A 22,583-nucleotide genomic window follows, 5' to 3' on the forward strand; every position below is an offset into this window, starting at 1 on the left:
GGGATAAGTTAAGTAGGGCACAGAAATTCGGTGTTTCATCTTTCAGTAGTACTCAGTCTGCTGTCATTATAAAGTAATGCTTTTTTCTAACATGCTTTTTGCTTTAATAGTTTTTGACAATATGGTTATAGCAGGGTTTTGTTGTTGTTTGGTGTCTGCACAATATATATTTTCTACCTCTTTATTAATTGAGCTTTTCAGTTTTTGACATTTTTTTTTTTTTTGGTAACTAGCATATACGTGTTTCCAGATATTTCATACATTCAGTCCCTTTCATTTAATTTTTTATATTAATATTTTGATATTAATACCATGTCAAATGTGTTTATTATTCATCCTTTTTCATTCCTTTCTTGCTTATTTTGGATCAATTAAGTATTTTCCCCATTTTCTCCCTATGTTAGTTTAGAGGATATAATAACTTTAAAAATTTTTGAGATATAATTCAAATACCATAAAAGTAACCATTTTAATGGCAGTCAATGGTTTTTAGTAGTTTTCACAAGGTTGTGCAAACATCACCACTAATTCCAGAACATTTTCACCAACCCAAAAGAAAACCCTGTACTTGTTAGCAGTTCACTTCCTATTTTGTCTCCCTTCCCCCACTTCCAGTTCCCTGGCAACCACTAATCTACTTACTGTTTCTATGGATTTGTCTATTCTGGACATTTCATATAAACGGAATCATACAATATGTGGCCTTTTGTTTCTGGCTTCTTTCTTCTACTTAGCATAATGTTTTCAAGGTTCAATCCCATTGTAGCATTTATCAATATTTACGTCCTTTTTACTGCCAGATAATAGTTCATTATTTGGATATACCATATTTTGTTTATTCGTTCACTAGTTGATAAACATTGGGGTTGTTTCCACTTTTTGACTATTATGAATAATGATGTTATGGACATTTGGGTACAGTATTTGGTTGAGAACTCGTTTTCAGTTCTCTTGAGTATATAGCCAGGAGTCCATTTATTTGCAGAGTTCACAGTAACTCTATGTTACAGCCAAGTTGTTTAGCATGGTGGCTGCACCAATTTGCATTCCTACTAGCTATGTAAGAAGATTCCAGTTTTTCCATATATTCATTGGTATTTGTTATTTTCCATTACAGCCATCCTGGTGTTGTAAAGTGCTATCTTCATGGTAGTTTTGATTTTTCTTTCCATAATGATTAATGATATTGAACATCTTTTCATGTATTTATTGACCACGTATATCTTTGGTGGAATGTCTATTCAGATCCTTTTATTATTATTTTTAAATGAGTTGTCTTTTTATTGTTGAGTTGCAAGATTTTTTGTATGAAGATTTTTGTATATTTTCTGGACACTAGACCCTTATCACACATATACTTTGCAAATACTTTCTCCATTTTATGAGTTGCCTTTTCACTTTCTTGGTAGTGTTCTTTGAAGTACAAAAGTTTATTTATTTATTTATTTTTTGAAGTACAAAAGTTTAAAAAATCTTTTAAAATTAAATCTAATTTATTGCTTTTCTTTGGTTTGCCTGTGCTTTTAATGTCATATCTAAAAAAATTATTGCCGAATTCAAGATCATGAAGTTACACCTTTGTTTTCTCCTAAGTTTTATACTTGTAGTTCCTACATTTAAAGTGTGATCCATTTTGAGTTAATTTTTGTATATGGTGAGTTCAACTTGATTCTTTGGCATTTGGATATCCAATTATCCCAGAATCATTTGTTGAAAAACACTGTTCTCTTCCCATTGAATGGTCTTGGTGCCCTCGTTGAAATTCAATTGATTACAGATGTATAGGTTTATTTAGGACTCTCAATTCTATTTCATTGATCTTTATGTGTTTCCTTAGGCTGATACCACACTGTCTTGATTACTGTAGCTTTGTAGTAAGTTTTGAAATTTGGAAGTGTGAACCCTCCAACTTTGTCTTCACTTTCAAGACTGAGTGAGTTGGCTATTCTGGGTCCCCTGCATTTCTATATGAATTTTAGGACTAGCGTGTCCATTTCTGCAAAAAAGGAGGTTGGAATTTTTACAGGGGTTATCAGTGAATCTGCATGTAGACATAGTTTTTCCATTTTAACAAGGTAAGTCTTCCTGTTCATGAATGTTTTCCTGTTTATTTAGGTCTTCTTTAATTTCTTTCAGCAGTGTTTTGTAGTTTCCAGTGCACAAGTCTTGCATTTCTTTGGTTAACTTATTCTTAAGTATTTTATTGCTTTTGATTCTATTGTAAATGAAATTATTTTCAGATTTATTGCTAGTGTATAGAAATACAACTGATTTTTGTATATTTATCTCATATCCTGCAACCTCACTGACCTTATTAGTTGTAATAGGTTTTTTCAGTGGATTCCTTAGTGTTTTCTACATATAAGATCATGTTACATGCAAATGATAATTTTACTCCTTCTTCTACCACCTAGATGTCTTTCATTTCTTTTTCTTGTCTAATCGTTCTGGCTAGAACTTTCAGTACAATGTCAAGTAGAAGTGGCAAAGGCAAACGTCTTTGTCTTGTTCCTGATTTTAAGGTGAAAGCTTTTAATTGCACCATTAAATATAATATTAACTGTGGTTTTTATGGTTTTTTTTCTTTTTAAAGGTTTTATTTATTTATTCAAGAGACAGAGAGAGAGAGGCAGAAACACAGACAGAGGGAGAAGCAGGCACCATGCAGGGAGCCCGATGTGGGACTCTATCCCGGGTCTCCAGGATCACACCCTGGGCTGAAGGCAGCACCAAACTGCTGAGCCACCCAGGCTGCCCTATTTATGTCCTTTATCAAGTTGAGGAAATTCCCTTCTGTTAAGTTGGTTTTTATTGTGATGGTTGTTGGATTTTTACTTTCCTGCATTTTTTGAGATGATCATGTAATTTTATTCTTTATCAATATATATTTTTATTATGTTGACCCAACTTTGCATTCCTGGGATAAGTCCCACTTGGTCATGGTGTATAATTTTTATATGGCGCCAGATTATTTTGTTGAGAATGTTTGCATTTGTATTATAAGGGATATTGATCTTTAGTTTTCTTGTGATATCTTTGTGTGGTTTTGGTATTAGAATTGACCACACAGAATAAGTAGTGTTCCTTCCTATTCTATTTTTTTAAAGATTTTATTTATTTATTCATGATAGACACAGAGAGAGAGAGGCAGAGGGAGAAGCAGGCTCCATGCAGGGAGCCCGATGTGGGACTTGATCCCGGGACTCCAGGATCATGCTTGGACCGAAGGCAGGAGCCAAACTGCTGAGCCACCCAGGGATCCCCCCTATTCTATTTTTTGCAAACATTTGTGAAGGACTGGTATTGATTACTTTTTAAGCATTTGATAGAATTAATGAATGAAGCCTTCTATTCTTGGACTTTTCATGGTGGGAAGCTTTTTGATTACTGAATCATTCTTTTTGTTATTGGTGTCTATGCAGGTTTTCTATTTAAGTCAGTTTCAGTAGTTTTCATCTTTCTAGGAATTAATTCATCTCATGTAGTTTACCTAATTTGTTGGCATAAAATTGTATTCTCTTAGAATTCTTTTTATTTCTAAAGTGTTGGGAGTACTGTCCTTCTTTTACTCCTGGTTTAGTAATTTGGATATTCTCTCTTTAAGCTTTTCAAAGAACTTTCCTTTTTTAAAAAATCTTTTTTTATATTCTCCATTTATACCTGCTCTAATCATTTTCATTTCCTTCATTCTGCTTGCTGTAGGTTCGGTTTGCTCTTCTTTCTCTAGTTTCTTAAGGTAGACATTAGGTTATTGATTTGGTATCTATTTACTTTTCTATTTTTAAAATACAGATGTTTTGTTAAATGAATAATTTATTATGTTTTCTTACATTGTGTTTTCAATTTCATTCATCTCCAGATCTTTTCTAATTTCTTGTAAAGTTTTTCTCTTTAAGAATGTGAGGTTTAATTTCCATATATTTTTCTGTTTCCTAAATTTGTTATTAATACCTAACTCCAACCCACTGAAGGACACACTTTCTATGATTTGAATCCTTTTAAATTCATTGAGACTTGTTTTATTGCCTAACTCATGTTCTGTTCTGGAAAATGTTCCATGTGCCTTTGAGAAGAATATGTATTCTGCTGCTGGGTGGAGGGTTCTACAGATGTGTGTATTAGGTTTACATTTTTAAATTGAAGTACAATTGATGAATATAATCTTATTATTTTCAGCTGTACATCATAGTGATTAAGTTTTTAAAAATTTATTTATGAGAGACACAGAGAGGCAGAAATATAGGCAGAGGAAGAAGCAGGCTCCCCATGCGGAGCCCGTTGTGGGACTCGATCCTAGAACTCTGGGATTATGCCCAGAGCTGAAGGCAGACGCTCAACTGCTGAGCCACCCAGGTGCCCCGTGATTCAGTATTTTTATACATTATGAAATGATCCTGTATAGGATCCTGTATATGGATCCTATATGTCCTGTATAGATCTGTATGGTCTACACTGTTGTTCAGGTGTTCTATTTCCTTGTAATCTTATGTCTAATTGTTTTATCCAGGTGATTATATATATAGTCTGTATGGATACTGATACAGTTATACAGCTACCAGTTTTAGAATACAATGTAAAATTAGAAGCTACGAATTACTGTTAAAACTAGTTAAGACGGGGATCCCTGGGTGGCTCAGCGGTTTAGCGCCTGCCTTTGGCCCAGGGCACGGTCCTGGAGTCCCAGAATCGAGTCCGCGTCGGGTTCCTGGCATGGAGCCTGCTTCTCCCTCTGCCTGTGTCTCTGCCTCTCTCTATCATAAATAAACAAATAAATAAATAAATCTTTTTTTTTAAACTAGTTAAGGCTTTAGCTTTTATTTTTAAAAATGTTCTTATTAAACATCTTATTTGTTATCTAAGGACATAATATGGCTCATATGGATCATAAAGTTGGCTTTTAACTCAGGTTTTCTTTCTTACCAAAAGAGTCACTTTTAAACCAGTGTTCAAAACCATTTCCAAGTGCCATTTTCAGAATCTCTTCAGAGACAGAGATTTCCAAGCGTCTTCAGTAATCGAAACACTTCAGGAATACTTTCTAGAGAACAGGGGGGAGTTTCCTGGGATATAGTCCTTCCTGTGTTGCCAAACATTGAGGATGTTTATTTCTAGATGCTAGTATTTAAGGTTTTGTGGACTGGTCCAGTTCCTCCAGATGTAGAAATAGTCTGTAAACCATTGAAACTCTCTAGGGAAAGGCCAGCCTCCACTTGAGAAAGCCCTAAATCCCAAGCCACCAAGCAGCCTGAAACCAGCCACTCTGCCTCACTGTCCCACTTCCACCCACAGAATCAGGTCCATGAGATGCCATAATGCATTGCGTTCTCCAGGCCACGTTCCTACCCATCACCACCCCCAGGCACGGACAGGTTAGGCTACCTGGGGTATTTGAGCATGGATCCCAGCTCAGGATTGGGATTTGTTTTCATATATAGCCAAGGCATTAAGAGTTTTCAAAGCTTTGTAGGTGATTCTAATGTGCAAGAGGTTGGATAACCACCACTCTATACTACCTGTAGCCAGTTTTCATCTCAATCTGAATTTGTCCAATAAAGGTGCTGAGGAAGGCAGGCAGGCAGACAGAAATGGACTGTGAAGAGCACTGGCTCCTCCTGGATGCCAGGCCGCTTACAGGCTGTCCAATGACGAGAAGGTCACCTGACACCTCTAGTCTGTCTCGTGTATAAATAGATGCACGCAATGTCACAGATCCTCTCCCACTCTCCAGTTCTGGGTTTTAGTCCAGGGCTAAGGCCTCTTGGAGGACTTTCACTTGCCTCGGGTCTCTTTTCCTATGAAGGCCAGGGCTCCCCCTGGCATGTTGTGCAGGCCACGAGAGTGCACTCTAGGGCAGGAAAGGCATGGACTGGGCAAAGTTGGTTATGGGAGGATAGAAAGGTGAGTAACAGGCCACCAGATAGGCCAGCTGGATTTGGGGGCAAGCAGAGGAGACTGAGCTTCCTGAGAGCAGTGACAGACCCAGCTGACACAGCTCCACATCCCCAGGCTCTCCCTCGAGGATATGTTTGTATTTGGTAAGTGCCAATTTTCCTGCGACACACACAACTTCCTTCCTTTGGAGAATAACACTTGTTCAGACAATGAACAAGATAAGCGATAAGCGAATAATGATAGGAGTGGGCTGGAGCCTCTGTGGTGTGGCTGAGACAGCTGGGCATGGAGGCTGGCCCCTGGCCCACTGGGCTCTTGCTTTGCCCAGAGGCTTGGGTTACCCCTCATTCACTCCCGACCAAGCAATGACGCCAGGGAGCAGCAGGAGCAGCCTAGCCAGCAGCTGTCCAGGCACCATCCCTCTTACATCCCGGGCATGATTTCCTTCAAAGATCTTTAAAATTCAGGGTTCTTCTCGTTTCTTGTCTTCAGTGGTCTTCTTGTCAGTCACTAGCAACTGAATCAGCCTATCAAAAGATTTTTTTTTTTTGAGAGCTTTCATTTCAGAGTGATTGTATATTACATTAATAAATCTCTGGAAATGAAGTTCCCTCAAAACAACCATGAGCTCATACAAAAGAAAAAGTGTCTGGGACAGCGCCTGGCACATCCTGCAGTGTACATGCTAGCGGTTTCACTATTAGCACAGCTGAGGAATGAAGAACAAGGGTCGGCTCTGGCCAGAGGCCCAAGAGGGCAGCAGTGCCCATCTCTGTCTGGCTTTCCACCTCCACTTGCCAAGGGCTGAGCAGTATTGAGACCCAGGAGCTGGGAAGCACATCATTTTAAGCTCTTAAAAGCATACGATGGGTGTTTTTGAGATAAGTTGCTTGATAACATGTTTTTCACCTATGATTTATAAATATTTTATTCTTAACAGCTGTGTATTACATTGCGTGGTGGTGGCATAATTATTTGAAACCCTACTGATGAGTCTGTATGCCATTTCCAGCTTTTCACAGTTAGGAGAAATCCTGAGATGAACTGCATTGCATTATGTATCTTTATTCTCGTATGTCCTGCAAGGGTTCATTCCTTATGATCAATCCTTTTTTTTTTTTTAAAGATTTTATTTATTTATTTATTTATTCATAGAGATGCAGAGAGAGACAGAGTAGCAGAGACACAGGCAGGGAGAAGCAGGCTCCATGCAGAGAGCCCGACATGGGACTCGATCCTGGGTCTCCAGGATGGCGCCCTGGGCTGCAGGCGGCACTAAACCGCTGCGCCACTGGGGCTGCCCATGATGAATCCTACGTGCACTTGCTAGATCCCGTCACGTTCTCCTCGAAGTGGAACCAGTTTAGACTCCCGCCGCTCTGAAAGACAGCATTTCCTGCCACCTTCACCCACACGGGGCACAAGCATAAGGATTTAAAGTAGCAGTTCTTCCTCCTGCTTGGGCTCGACTCGTGCGCCAGAAGTCGGAACACGAACGTTTTGCTTCAGAGAAGACAGAATGTGGTCAACGTGGCCCGGAGGTTGCAAAATCCAGGAGGATGTAGTCAGGTCTCTACCTGGAGGGAACCCGGCTGAATCAGTTCCCTCTTTGTAAATTCTAGGAAACACACAGTACGGGGTTGCCGCCAGAATCCTGGTTTGGCCACACCGACCCAGGTGGGAAGCCTGGTCCTCCCCCTACGTCGGGTGTTTCAGACTTCACGTTCTCTAACAGGAATGAAAACGCCCACATTGTGGGTTTGGGCAGAGAAGGACTAAGTTCTAAGCCTCTTAATGCTAAATTAGTCACTGAGGCTTACAGGAGACACAACGTATGAATTTCAGAAACAGGCAGGAGTCAGCCATGTACTCAGCAATGTGCACCCGACACAGGAGTGAGGACATGGGGACAAAGCCCAAGAAGCGGCAGCCTGGGGACAGTGCAGTGGGCGTGGCTGGAAGGACGGTATCTGTCACCTTCCGGCTCCTCTCCGGGCGCGGTCCACAGGTGTTCCTAACCCTCCAGCCTGTACGGATGCCCACGTGCGTATCCCACGAAAATGACTGCACATCCCACGAGAAACTTCAGGAGTGAAGAACGAGACAAACGTTTCAAATGTGTTAAGAAATATTAGTTTTATTTAACCAGTTTTCACAGCTGAATATTTATTCTATAAAAACTTTACAGATTGTACAGTTTATTATATATAGTTCAAACTACTGAACGAAAAAGTAGGTCCCACAGATGCAAAAATACTGCACCAACCAATCCAAGGTAAAGGCAGATTTACACACTGTACAGCTCTCCACGTGGCCGGGAGGTGGTCGGTTCTAAGTATAAACTTCCAAACTGTACAAAAATAAGGTTTTGATTTTATTTCATTCTTCATACATTCAATATGATTGCAAGCCCAGAAGCCTAACTAATAATAGGCGTCTGTTATCAGGAATCAGTCCCCACTCCTGAAAGGAATGTGAATGTCTATTTACACAGGGCACTCTTGGACACCACACTGTACTCCGCATATTGCGTAGACATGAAAGCAGAGACCGGGAACATTAAACAATGAATATAAGGTAGTTTTTTTTTTTTTTCTTTTAAAAGGAGTTTCTGCATTTAATAGTGTGCCAAAAGAATTTTAACTTATTAAATAAAATATATTCTAAGTGAACCTAAAAATTACACTTTATAAACATAAAAATACTTTTTTTTGGTGTAATACATCAATCATATCTGCAAATAGAAAAACCAAAACTGTATATAAAGTAGTATTTCTCACCCAGCAACAAGAAGCACTTATGTAGTTATTTTTCAAAAGGGTCAGAAAAACTCTTTAAAATCCACTAAGATTAACTTATAACTTAGATATTCATACTTAAGCTATTCAGTGATTCACTAATACTGCAAAACAAGCTTTCTTCTGGAGAGACAGTGGTTTCTTCATGTTAACTGGGTAAGAACTGGACATATGAAAAAGGAAGAATCAATGGATTTTCCAGCATGAATCCTAAGTGTACTTCAGTTTAAGGGTATGTTCGTCAGTGGGTTTTTCATCAGAAATACTTATCCTACACGATAAGTCTTACTTCTGATTTAGGACATTCCATCTCTGAGGTATCTGTACCTTTCTGGAGACAAAGGCACATCTCAGATCTTTCTGTATCTCTAACTGGGGCAGGGGAGATGAGGCTGGCTAACACCTCTTTAGATTCTGTGTTCTAGAAGGAAAAAAGATAAGGAAAACAAACATTATTCCAGACTTTTCTGCCACCCAAAACCAGCAAAACACACTTCGTTTCTTTTTTTATACAGTACTAGCTAAAGATAACAAAAATTAGAGCTTCAAAGAGCAGTCTAGAGCTCACCATTATACTTTTATACTTGTGTGTATATTAAGTATAAAATAATGACGTTTGGACAAAGGAGCTTTGTAGTTATTTATTTTAAAGTTACAGTACTTAAAAACTCCTTGATAATAAATAGCTTGGATGTTGCAAGTCCTGCTTCCAAGCATGAGCTAAAAGTGAACTTGTTTCGGGCGGTGAGGATGGAGAAGGGCAACCTGGCACCGCAGATGTCCTGCTCTATAATTCCAGTGTCACCAGCAGGCACCTGCCAATCAGAACTCATCAATCTTCCTCTGCAGGTACTTCAGCATGGAGTCCATCCCCTGGGCCGAGCCCCAGATCTTCTTCAGCACTTCACACTCCCTCTCGTTGGCCTGCTCCAGCTCCATCTTCATGTTACAGCGCACAAGGGCTTTGGATTCTTCCAGCACCTGGACCAAACGATGAGCAGTGAGTCAGCAAGGGTGCGCGTCCGCAAGCACTGGCTCTATTTGTCCCCACATTGATGGATGCACTTATCACACTTGAGTAATTGCCTGTTAAAGCCTTAAAAAGGCCACCAGTTTTTCTCAGCGCGTATCGGGTCTGAGCTAAGTCTGACGTACGCTCACACTAGGGACCAGGCAAATTCTCAACTTCAAAACAGCCACTGAGCTACATCCGGAGAGCTACGTTTCTCGTACCTTGGCACCTCTGCACGGAGACCGAGCAGCCCGGGTCCCCTGGTGCTGCTGCAGGGCTGGCCCCTGGGCGGACGTCAGCTCTTGGGATGCTCAGTGAGCACTCCACCAATCCCTGCTCGGGGATTTGCTGACCGAAATGCAGTACCAGTAACGAGGGCTGTTATGTCAGGGCGAGTCTAGATGGGAGTCCTGTCAACTGATATTAAATAACATTTCATCTTATAAGGTGCTAAATGCAGTTCTGTTACAAGGCTGAGTATTACCCAATGGATTAAACCAAAGCTCACACCTGCTGTAAGGGACAGGGGAGCAGACATGGTCATGGAGAAAAGCTCTAGAAACAGAAGGAACTATACTGATGATGTTTATAGAGTTTTCTAGGACATTTTGAAGTTACTAAATCTGACTGAAATGCATCCCTTTCATTCCTAGGCACCTGCAACCGGGAGGTAAGGCAAGCACATGTGCAAAGTGGCATCAGCCTCCACTCTGGCAGCATCTCACGTGCAGACGGCTGAGCGGAAGCAGAGGTCGGGGCCTCAGAAGACACCGTTACATGTGCGAGCTCCCTGGGGGAAAGGTCAGAGTAAAAAGAAGAAGAAAAAAAAAAGGTAACGTGTGTAAGAGAATGAATTCCACCTACAACTGGATTACAGGAGGCGAGCTCCTTGATGCGAACCATGACCTCCTGGGTGAAGGTCCCTGGCCAAAACACCTGGGACACCAGGCCTTTGCCGCATGCCTCCTGCGCCGTCAGCTTCCGTCCACTGAGCAACATTTCATTTGCCTGAAAGCAAGAAGAGTGGATACTGGTGTGAGATGTGAGCGAGAGGCAGGCGGACAAGACCCGGCCTGAAAATTCATCTAAGAGCATATTCAAAGTGAGGACGGGTGTTTGAACGTGTGGGGCCTGGTAGGCACGCGCTGCACTTCCTCCCTGGTTCCATCTAAGGAGCACTGTTCTGCAGCCCACGCACCGAGAATAAACCCAATGAGGCACGAGTGACTACGCATGACAGGTAATATACTAAATGGCAATTGAAAAAAGAAAGGTAAAAGGCTTATTTTATGATGTAATACAAAATCACGTGGGCATGACCAAGAAATCTCCCTTAGAGAAGGTGTCCTTTTTTATTTTTTTCCAAGATTTTATTTATTCGACAGAGAGCGAGAGAGCAAGTGCGCGCAGAGGCAGAGGGAGAAGCAGGCTTCCCGCTGAGCAGGGAGCTGGGTGCAGGACTCGATCCCAGGACCCTGGGATCACGACCTGAGCCGAAGGCAAATGCCCAACTGACTGAGTCCCTAGGGGTCCAGGTCAACTTGTCGTCAGCCTGAAGCTACTGGCGGGCCCCTCTCCAGTTGCCTCTTCCTTCGCAGCAGCAGCCCACATGTGAAGTCATTTAATACACAAAACAGTATCCTGGGAAACTGAGGCATAAGCAAAGCTAGAAAATTTGTAGTTTTAGGGATCTAAATCAGTCACAGTTACTACTCGGTATTTTCTAGATCTGAGAGAGGCCAATGGAGACTTCTCAGTATTCACGGACAATGTCCTAAGGGCAGTGAATGTTTCTGCTGGAGTATGACTTGGCCACATTTTACCACTTGGATGTTACAGAAACTATTCAGCACCTGAATGCATCCAAAATGACCACTACTGTAGGCTTCCTAGAAGGGTCTGACTAGGGCGTGGGTGGCTCTGCTGCTTGGGCGTCTGCCTTCGGTTCAGGTCATGATCCCAGGGTCCTGGGGTTGAGTCCCGTGTGGGGCTCCGTGCTCAGGGGGGAGTCTGCTGCTCCCTCTCTCCACCCCCCTCTGCCCTGTTCTCTCTCTCTCAAATAAGTACAGAAAATCTTGTTTTTTCTTTTTTAAAAGAAGGGTCTGACTATAATTATTTCAAATGGCTCAGTTGAGGAAATATTTGTTTTTGCATAAAAGAAGTATATATGGACACGTGTGTATGTGCACATACATGAAACTGATCTTAACTTTGTCCTGGATTCTATTTCACTTAGAGTCTCAACACGATGTGCGTAGATTTTCTCTCATTCAAATCACAGGCTCACGGATAACCAAAATAGGGAGAAAACCTAAGTGACAAGGATAGGTTCTGATCCGATGTGACAATTCCCCGACTGCTAACCTCAAACACTCGGAAGGTCACGATGAGGGCCTGACCATAATCTACTGGGCTTCAGGTAAAGCACACTCTTGGGACGTGACCTTCCTTTTCCAAAAGAGGTAAATATATTGTTATGGGAAGGCCTTACGGTTACTCAAGTATCCCTCTCAGTCGACCTGTGCGTCCCCCGTAAATGCATCAAGACGTTTTCTGCACATGAAATGCACAGTGTGGACGGCACCCAAGGAAAAAGAGCAGGTAAAGCAAGCGTCCGGGCTCGCTCACTACCCTTGTAACGCAGGCAGAGGACGGAAAGCAGGGCGGAGAGCTGGGTCCCCACGAGGACTGCAAGGTCCGTGACACTCATGACTTATTTTGGCCCCAACGTGGATCTGTTATTTGTGCCAAGTCTCGAACAAAGTCATGAATGTTTGAACAGTCTGGAGATGTTCTACTCGAAAACCTGTGTGCGAAACACCCTCTTCTCAACGAAAAGGTCTAAACAATGTGTTTAGAAATCCGACTTAACCTTGCTGTTAGCTGGTGAGATAGTTCTCCTGAAGACAGATCTAAATGCCTCGAGGAAGAGGGACAGGAGCGCTCACACAATGACTGGGTGGGAAGTGCTCACTGGTTTTCCTAAGTTGTGCTTCTTTTACTCACAACACACAGTGAAGACAACACCAGATTATGTCACTTAAGACCAGCTCGGACCACAGGGTCTTGGCTCAGGCGGGGGGATGCGAACGGGAGCCGGTTGAGAGTGGGGCGTGGGGAGGGAGTCTCCTTCACGGGTTCCCTCTCCACCCCTCTATGGGGCTGCCCCCACCCTGCCGCCTCTCTGAATACTGCTCTTTGCCCCCTGGAGGTAGAACAGAGCCCTACCCCGTCCCCCAGCCCTTTCCTGTCCCCAGGCCCGTCCTGTGCTAGCCAGCCGGGCCACCAGAGCAGTCAGTTCCGCCACGCGGTGAGCGGTCACTGCCCCAGGTCCTCCTCCCAGAGCCGGGCTAACTCCACGGCCGCTGTCCCCGGAGTCTTCCCCTCCTCAGTCTGCTCTGTTCTACGTGCAGGACAAGAGGGCGTTTCTGACTTTACCCAAGAGCACAAAAGTAGGACCGACTCCAGGTTGTTAACGTTCCTCGTGCAAGGACAGGGAGGGAGCTGGTTTAAGTTATAGGTCAACGGGTAAGACCGTAAGATCGTGGAGATCCGATGTGCACAATTTCAAGGAGCACGTGCTAGTATGCTCAACTTCCAGCAGCTTGAGCACGACAGGTTTCTAACTTCTGCTCGAGAAACGGATTTGCAAAGATCCGGTCACGGGAGGTTCACTGGCTGCCTTTTGGTTCCAGGATGGCCTAGTGTTTGTAAGAAGTTCTAATGGGACTCCCCAGACAGCCGAGTGAGAGACGCCGGAGAAGAGCAGGGGCCCCTTTTCCTTCGGCCGGAAAGGCCACACAGGAGGTGTGGTGGGGAGACCCGACCACCTGGGGAGCTCCGGGCCCTCGAGCCCAGAGCCGCAGCCTCTCCGGGACCCGCCGGAGCAAGAGCTGCCAGCTGCGTCAGCGGGGCCCCAGCACGGTGAATGCGGCGTGCCCCGAAAGCTTCCTGGGGACGGGGCGCAGCAAGCTCCAGAAGAGCAGTCCGGCCTGTGGCGAGGCTCCGCAGCTCGCTCGGGGCAGGCCCTCCTGGGCCGGGACGGGGCCCCGTGTAGAGCGCGACACGCCCTGTGCCGAGCCCACCTGCCGGGGCCTTGCCTGGGCTGCCAGGAGCTCGCGCGCACCAGAGGCTCAGGGAGGGCCTTCCCCGCAGGGTCACCTTCCACGGGCTCACAGAGGGACCTTCCCCGGGGGGTCACCTTCCATGGGGCTTACTGAGGGACCTTCCCCGGGGGGTCACCTTCCACGGGCTCACAGAGGGCCTTCCCCGGGGGGTCGGTCACCTTCCCCGGGCTCACGGAGGGCCTTCCCTGGGCCCTTCCATGAGAGCCGTCCGGGCGTGACGCAGGCCGGCGGCATCAGTTGTCCCCCACAGGGAGGCCCGAGTCTGCAGTTTTCGAGCGGACTCTCCGCTCCCCGCTCTTGCTCCGGGCAGGGTTTCTCGGCGGGCGCTAGAGGCACCGGGCCCGAGAGCCCCGAGGTGGGAGCCGGTCCTGCGACCGGCGTCGCCTCAGTGGGACGGTCGGGCCCCCGGACCCCGGCGGCCGCCTGCGGGGAGGGGGCGACGGGACATACCGCCCCGTGGGAACCCTGCACCCCGGGAGGCCACCAGGCGGCCGGGAGGGGCGCGTCTCGCAGACCGTTGGGTGAGGCAGGCGTCCGTCCGTCCGTCCGCCGTCCCGCTCGCCACCGTCCAGCCCGGAGCAGACCCCGGCCCAAGGGCTCCAGTTCCAGGAGGTCTCTGGTCTCTGCCCGAACTGCGTGTAAGCGTCAGGCTGGGAGTGCCCCGCGGCCGGCTCCTGCGTCTGCGTGACTCGGGCGTCGGCCCGGCTCCCGCGGCCTGGGCACGGAGCCCCTCCACTTCCATCTCCAGCGAGGCCTCAGGACGCGCAGGACGCTTTCACCCCGCTCCGGAGTCTCTACGACCAGTGAACTGCTAGCAAGCAACCTACCACGGTAGTGACTCAGAAGGGACCTGACGTACTTGCCCTGAGGACGACTCTGCTGCCAGCCCCGGGGGGACCCGACAGGCGGGCGCCCACCCTGCACCCGCACAACACGGAGCCCTCCCCAGGGCGGACGCATGTGCCTGCCGGTTGCTGCTGGCCGGGGGCTCGGGGACGGCCCCTCCGGGGCCCCCCCACAGCCACGCCCGCTCCGGGGCGCCTGTGCACCGGGGGCACCACTCCTCACCTCACCCTCAGCCCAGTCCGCCTCCTCCCTGCCCCGCCAAGATGCTGACCCGGTGGGCGGCCTGCCCAACCCCCAGCCTCTGCTTCCAGGAACACTAACCCGTCCCGAGTGGGAATGGGAGAGAGAGGGGACGAGGGGGCTTCGGGGCAAGCTCGCTCCCGGGCTGCCCGGTGACCGCCCCCCTCACGGGCCAGCAGAGCACCCGGGGTGCCCGGCACTGGTGGGGGCTCAAGCGCTAAAACCCTCGCGGGTGCGGGACAGCAGCTGCTCTTTGTCACTGATGCAGGCAGAGGGGCTCCGGGGTAGCAAGAAGGCAGAGAAGGCGCAGATCCAGACCCACGCTTATCATCTGGGTGGTCAAGCTGCAGACAAAGTCAGCCACCAGGAGGGTCTGTTGGGCTGCGTGGGGAGGGGCGGGCGGAGGAGGTCCTTAAACCAGGCATAGGGACTTCAGGCGGACACCCCAAGCTGAACCGCACACTCCTGTGCCCTCTGTCCCCAGTGGAACAAGCGCTGCCATCTGGCTGGAGACGACACAGAGCCCTCCCCCTGCAAGACGGCCCACTCCCCCGAAGTCCTGCCCTGCCTCCCCTCCCGGCCGCTAGGCCTGTCACCTGCTTCCTCCGTCCCAGGAGCTGCACGAAGACACAAGGGTGCCGGACTCAGAGCCAGGACACAGGGCCGGAGCTCTGCTGGGATACAAGGTTTACCTCCCTGGCAAGCGTCCGGCAGATGGTGCGACCCTGCTCCTGGGGGCGGGGGGGGGGGGGGTGCTGGTCCCCAGGCCAGGTGGAGCTGAAGTGTCAGAGCTGCCGAGCCGCCGGCCGAGCGGGTAGGACCAGATGCCTCAGGGAGCCCGGGGCACGCGCCAGAGATGACCAGGGCAGGCCCCCGGGCTTCTGAGCCGGGCTGCGCTGCTCACGGCAGAGAAGAGCGTGTCTTTTAGGAAACAACTGTGAAGTGCTTCCTGAGCCCGGGCGGAGGCGGACACCCAGCCACGGGACCCACGACCACACGTCGGAAACGTCGGCCGAGAGCCGTCCCATCGGGCCTGCCCTGGTAGGGCGCGCACCCGGGATAAGGCACACACGGCCCAGGGCAGGGTGGGCGCACGGGCGGCTGGCCCAGGCCCCCGCCTCGGCTCCCACCTGCAGCCGTTCGGGGAGTCCTGATGAGCAAGCGGGGTTCGTGGGTGGGTTGGCTCAGTCCGGGGGTTGCAAGCTGAAACACGGGCGGCGAGGGCCCTGGAGCCTCCGTGGGCAGGGGCTGGACCAGACAGTGACGGAGAAAAACACTCCAGAGCGGATGTGCCGGACCAGCTGGCGCGGAAGGAGAAGCGCATTCAAATCGGGACACGGTGCCCGAGGGCAGCGGCGACAGCCTGGCTGGCTGCTCAGGGGCCTGGAAGGCTGGGGGCCCGGGGGCCCGGCCTGTGGTGGCTGGGGAACTGGGTCCACGTCTGTGTCACACCGGCGACCCCCGCGGCGGGAGGAGCAGTCCTGGCCGCTGGCTGCCCCGCGCGGGTCTGATGCACACGCAGGGGTCCATGCGCTCGGGTGCACTGAGGCTGATTCAGTCGCTGTCACCGCAGAACAGCCAGCCTCCGGCCAGACGCCGATGCCGAGCCGCCTGCTTGGCAACGCTCCTGGGGAGACCAGCTGGTGGGCCACGTGGCGGCCGCCGACTGTTCTCACGGGAACAGATGCCTACTGTAGTCCGGGCTTGTCCTCCTGCCCGAGGTCCTCATGAGGACCACGCTCCGAGGCTCGCAGGAGGCCCAGTGTGCAGGCAGGGGCAGGCCAGGCCAGAGGACGGGGGACCAGGCCCAGGGCCCGGGGGTCCTCTGGCCACCGGAGCTGGGGACAGTCTGAGGGGCAGGCGGGGAACCGGCTTGGGGGCGGCACCCTCTCCCGAGCGACGGTGTACACAGGGCATCACAGACCTTGCCGCGGTACCATGTCCCTGACCAGAACACTCGGGACTGGGCAACAAGGGGTGGGAGCAGGCCGGGGGCACCTGCCACTGCCCCTGCGCCCCACCTGTGATCCGAGGGCCCCTGTGCCTCCTGCCGCTGAGACTGGGCTCCGCAGGTCCCCAAGGGGCACACACGGCCAGCGGACGCAGCAAGGGTCCCAGGGAACTTAAGGCTAGGACGCTCCCTGGGCCTGTGCTGCCCGCTGGGGACGTCCTGGTGCTCCCTGGCCCAGCCGCGGCCACGGGGCACGAGGGCAACTCCTCGGCAGTGGTGGGGCGGGGGGGACACCTGTGTTCCCCACACAGCACGGCCACTGGGGCTGGCAGGGGCGGCTGGGGGGAGACGACAAGGATGGGGTGGCTACTGGAGCTATGTAGGTCCACTCAACTCCTGCCTCTTTCCTCTACACTTCCTGCCAGACTTACGGAAGGATTATAAAGGCAGCACGGAGACCATACATACACCCTTTACCCAGCACTGTCTCTAACGTTAACGTCTCACATGACCTCTTACAACGAACAAAACCGGAAAGCGACTGTCAGCATGGTACTGAGCTGAGCCACAAACTGTCTGCAAAGGTCGACTGTCTTCCTAGAAAAGTCCTTCCTCTGACCCAAAAGCACGTGGGACACCCCATGGTGTGCACAGGTGCTGGGCCCCTCCGTCCCCTCCAGGGTGGGGCGGCGCCCAGGTCTCTGACCGAGCAGCTCTCTGGAAGGGCCCTGCTCACAGTCCAAAGACTGTCGCTGTCCGGGCCTGTCCAGTGCTCTCTCCAGGCTGGACGCAGGTGATGCCCACCTGGCAGGACTGGTGGACTGATGCTGTGTCATCCTCGTTGCAGCAGGTTGGGGCTGAAGACGGGCCTTATTTCTGGGAACTCCGAGCCCTTAGTAAGGTGGTGCCTGCCAGGCTCCTCTACTGTAAAGTTGCGATTGTTCCCACCGCAGATAAGGAGAGGATGCAAGTAGCCGTGTTCTCATCATACGCTTACCCGCTAACTGACATCCAGGCGGTTCTCGCCCACGACAGTCATCAGTGGCTAATCCCTGTCCTCCACATCTTGCCCTGGGAAGAGGGCCCCGAACAATGCGTATGAAAGGTGGATAGGAAAGGCCAAACGGTGGACTGTGATGGACACGGGGAAATGCCACCGAGGCCCGTCCAGGGGACGTTGTGCTGTCCCAGCTGGTGGGAGAGCTGTCAGCAGCCAGCCACCATCAGCTCCTTCGGGGACGTCCCCTGCTGCAGAGAGTCACCTCGTCCACGGTCACGACACTCTTCCCGGGCAGCCCACACTTGGCGGTGATGGACATAAAGGAACCAGCCATTTCAGTCCACTGTGGGACAACCGTGACAAGGCCGTACGTGCTCCAGGGCTCCCCACAGGTGGCCCAAGCTTCGCTGGGCCTGCCTTCTGCTGTCCAGCTCCCCACCTGCTGCCACCCTGCCCACAGGTGCAGACCATCTGATATTTCTCCACCATGCCAAAGTCCACACCTCAGGGTGGGCTTGTGGAGACCCCAACCCAAGACACCACCACTTGCCCTACTTCAAGGAGTAAGAAATACAATGTATGTAACTGCTTGAAAAAAATCAAAAGCTACAAACACTCTTATCATGGATAGATTAAATAGTTAAAAAGATAAAGCTCCACAATCACACAGGAAGACTTCTCTTATCCTGACTCACTTTGCCTTTTTTCCCTTAAAAGTACAGCTTTTAGGTTATTGGCTTTTAAGTTATCAGGCCAAGAATGGTTTGATGGCACACTCTACTGTTTGGGTTACAAACTGGGTATTTACTACGAGTGCCTATCAGTGCTCACCGAGTAAAGTCCTTCTCTAGGAAATGATGCAATGTGTCCATAAATGTTCTATGAACCAAAATATGAAAATCCATGATTTCATGAAGAATATGAGTTAATGAACAGAACTGAACCACAAGTGCATTTGATAGAAGTCCCCACAAAAATGACACCCTGTATATATTTAGAAAACCAACGACCAAACTAGATTTCCTCAGGAAGTTTTCTAGAATAATTTTTAAAAATAGAGATACTCACAGATGCTCCTCCCATAATCTTGGGAAACATAACGGTGGAACAGCCATCTGGACTCTGTCCGAAGGTAGTATAGGGTGTTTGAAACCAAGCCTTTTCATTGGCCCAAACCACATCACAAAGAGGCAATATGGAGGCTCCTAGTCCAATGGCTGGGCCATTTACTGCTACAATAATAGGCTTCTTAAACTGAATGAAAGTATTCACGAAGTTTCTAAAATGAAAAATAAATGGGAAATTACTCAAAACATTGTGTATCTGAGCAACAGAAAAATCTACTATTATAAAGTTCAATAAACCAAGAGGTGAACTATAGAAATCGGTATGAGCTGAGGTTCGCTGAAGGCCTTCTCCCGGAAGCAAGCCACGGACTTATTGACCGTGTAAGGGCCCAGAGGTGTCCTGGATGCTTTGAGAGGGTGGCTACAGGACCTGTATGAAGACTGTGGGTGAAGTCCAGTCAGAGGCTGCTCTTGGATTTGCAGCTGGCGCTCGGGCTCCAGGGCCAATCCATCTTTCTCTTCAACCTTTCTTCCTTTTAAGACATAAGGAGCCCAATAAACACTGTGGGCTTCTGATGACCAATCTAGAACTCTCCCAAAGGAAACCTGGCACAGGGCCTACCAAGACTGTCTGGTGTTGAGCAACGACTAGGAGGTTGGGGTTAGGACCCATGGCGTCTGGGTCTGGACTTGGTACGTAATTTCAGACAACTCACTATTTGGAAACACCAGAGATTTCTGGAGTGTATCCAGAATTAGATGGAATGACTCGGGGGTGCAGAACCAAGAAACGTCCAGGCTAGTGTAAGACAGGAGATCCAAGGAAGAACAGCAAGCAGCAGAGACCCATGCCTGTGCGCCACTGTGTACCCACTGTGTGCTGTCGACCATAATCACATCAGGGCTGCAAAGGAGAGCAAGACCAGGGGTAGGGAAGCCTTCACAGAGGATGTGCAGTTTTACAAAACTGAGCCAATGCTATTTTGGGATTTATTTTAGGATCAGACTGGAAAAGTGAGCTGCTTTTCAACTGAGGGTAGTAGGCTGGTGCCATGCCATACTGGGAACGTGCAGCTATCTTCCTCCCACTAGACTTTAACCTTATTTTCAGAGGTTGCTGCTTGTTAGGATTTAAGATGGTGAAGAGGACAAACATGTACTAACAAAAACAGAAGAGAATTCCTTTAAGGCAGTCAGAGTTCTAGCTCAGAATCACAGAATTCTAAACCTGACCACGATCTTTAGGACCAGAATCAACAATCTGGTTGCTCTCTGCAATTCAGCAATTTAAAGGCTATAGCACATCTCTTCAGATTATCTCTGGAAATCATGACTCATCATCTTTTTTTTTTTTTCCATGACTCAACATCTTAAATGCTCTCCCCATTTCCCCAGATAGTGACACGAGGGGTCATATATTTTTTTGGAAAGGGCAGGTTAGGAGGTTTGGGGAGCACGCGTGTGTGTGCGTGAAGAACAGAAGAGGGGACACACTGCAGAATGTGGCAGCTTGCACGCCCAGTTCCAGGGAGTGATCTCAAAGGCACCCTGCAGCCAGTGTAGACCTCAGCCCAGCCCCCAAGGTCCCCTAAGGTTTGTGGGATCTTTACATTGAGTGAGAATTGACTCATTCGAATGAATGAGTGCAGTGAGACTTTCTAAACGGGAGCCTGAGGCATTGTTAGAAAGATCACTCTGGGTTTTAATGATACAAAGAGAGCCAGACAACCTTTTAAATGGATTCTTGAAATAATGTAGACAATTTACATGAAGCTACTTCACTTGTGCCACCTCTTGAGGATTCTGGGTCAATGACATGACGGAAATACATTTTCTTTTTTTTTTTTTTGGAAATACATTTTCTATGCTCAGTCTGATGACTCTCGAAAAGGTCTCCATGATACAGAGCAGACGTTTTCAAAACACGTCCCCGGGTGCCCTGGAGTCGCCCTGCTTTCATCTGCCTCGTGTGGACAGGCGCCCGGTAGGAACTGCACCAGTGCTAACAACATCTGGAAACCATGAATGGGATGGCAGGGTAACATGAAAGAAATGACCACATATTGCAGTAAGAGAGTGACTTTATAGAGAAATGGTCAAAGGAATCAATCACCCCCCAGAGCAAGCGCTCCTGCTCACGTTGTACAGAAGAAAAAAAAAGTGCTTCTAAAATAGATACTGCAAAATCAAAGCCTGGAGAATTGTTTGAGGTTGATTCCCCACCCCCGCCCCTCAAGTTATTTTTATTTTTGCTTGGGATGATAGCTTCATTCGAAACCGGTGGCTGCTTCTGGGACACCTGAGCAAAGACCATCTTTCCTCTTTTAGAGGACACAGCGACCATTCTGACATGTGAGCTCAGAGATGTCAGAAATGAGCGTGCCCCGCCCCCGCCCCTCAAATTTGTTGTTTGAAAACAACGACAACAAACTTCATAGAAATGCTTTTCTGGGGGATCCCTGGGTGGCTCAGCGGTCTGGCGCCTGCCTTTGGCCCAGGGCATGATCCTGGAGTCCCGGGATCGAGTCCCGCATTGGGCTCCCGGCATGGAGCCTACTTCTCCCTCCTCTTGTGTCTCTGCCTCTCTCTCTGTCTATAATAAATAAATAACAAATAAATAAATAAACAAATAAACAAATAGAATCTTAAAAAAAAAAAAGATGCTTTTCTGTTTAGCAGAAACTTGCAGAGCCACAAAGGCTTGGCCACGTGGGCTGCGTATGGAGCCACCCTGGGACCAGAGACAGGGAGGCAGGGGCTGCCTTCGGGCCCAGGGACACTGCCCTCGGGAGTGTGGCCTTCAAGGAGGCACCTCTGCTGCCTCCAGGGCATCTAGAGCATGCATTCAAGCAAAACGCATGCGAGTCCAAATGTGCTCAACGCAACACACTGGATTTAAATTTCAGCTTCCTGGGAAGTGAGTGTGAACCGAGCTATCGAGGCTGTGCCGGGAATGGCACGGAAGGAAAAAGGTTATATTCTGGTCATCAGAGGAGGTGGAAAACACAACTTAACAAAAGCGAACTTCTCACCCATTCTTTGGAAGAACATTTACTACTTCATAGATGTCACCGAGAAAGTGAGAAAACCACCTCGGAACAACAGGAAACGAGGCCACTAATCGCCAGCTCCCTGCCGTGTTTCAAAGGACCTCTGCCCTCACTGTGACCGTCCGCACAGGCCTCAACGGGGAGAGGTCGCTGCCAGCTTGGCCTCCGGGTCCGGGCCGCGGTGCAAGATTCTTGCCCCCTGTGGGAGGAGCCTCCCGGTCCTTCAGGGGCTAAGAGGGAGCCACTGGTTCCCACAGACTTCCAAAGCCTCATGTTATAAATGGAGTCACAGTAACTGTGTTTTTGTCACCAACGTGCCGAATGTTTGATTCCACTGCCCCTGGTTAGGCCTGCGGCCCCAGGACCGAACTCGCTGTAGCAGGAACCCGACCGGCCCATCCGAGCCCCAGCTTCCCATTTCCCACTTCTTATGGAGGAGACTTGACACGGGGACGTCCTTCGCCCCAAAGTTTTAAGGGATCCAAGCAACACGGCAGCAACAAATATACAGCTTTATGTGTAAAGCCCATCTTATACATATAAAAATTAATTTAAATGCAAATGAGCAAGAGCGGAGGTTAAGTGAATCTGGTATAACTA

General features: G+C 48.7%; 1 protein-coding gene across 5 annotated transcripts in view; it reads right to left on the minus strand.

Annotated features, from left to right (window-relative positions):
• Positions 1–8,009: 8,009 nt before the first annotated feature.
• CDYL (chromodomain Y like) overlaps positions 8,010–22,583 on the minus strand; it is a 175,023-nt gene continuing 160,449 nt past the window's right edge. For all 5 annotated transcript variants that reach the window (XM_072729209.1, XM_072729211.1, XM_072729213.1 and 2 more), the window contains 3 exons: positions 18,935–19,145; positions 10,567–10,710; positions 8,010–9,671 (listed from right to left, as the gene is read on the minus strand). In XM_072729209.1, the coding sequence (XP_072585310.1) occupies positions 9,513–9,671; positions 10,567–10,710; positions 18,935–19,145 (514 nt within the window). In that variant the 3' untranslated portion in view covers positions 8,010–9,512. The remainder of the gene's footprint in view (positions 9,672–10,566; positions 10,711–18,934; positions 19,146–22,583) is intronic.

Source organism: Vulpes vulpes, chromosome 12, assembly GCF_048418805.1.
Source record: "Vulpes vulpes isolate BD-2025 chromosome 12, VulVul3, whole genome shotgun sequence".
NCBI classification, from domain to species: domain Eukaryota; kingdom Metazoa; phylum Chordata; class Mammalia; order Carnivora; family Canidae; genus Vulpes; species Vulpes vulpes.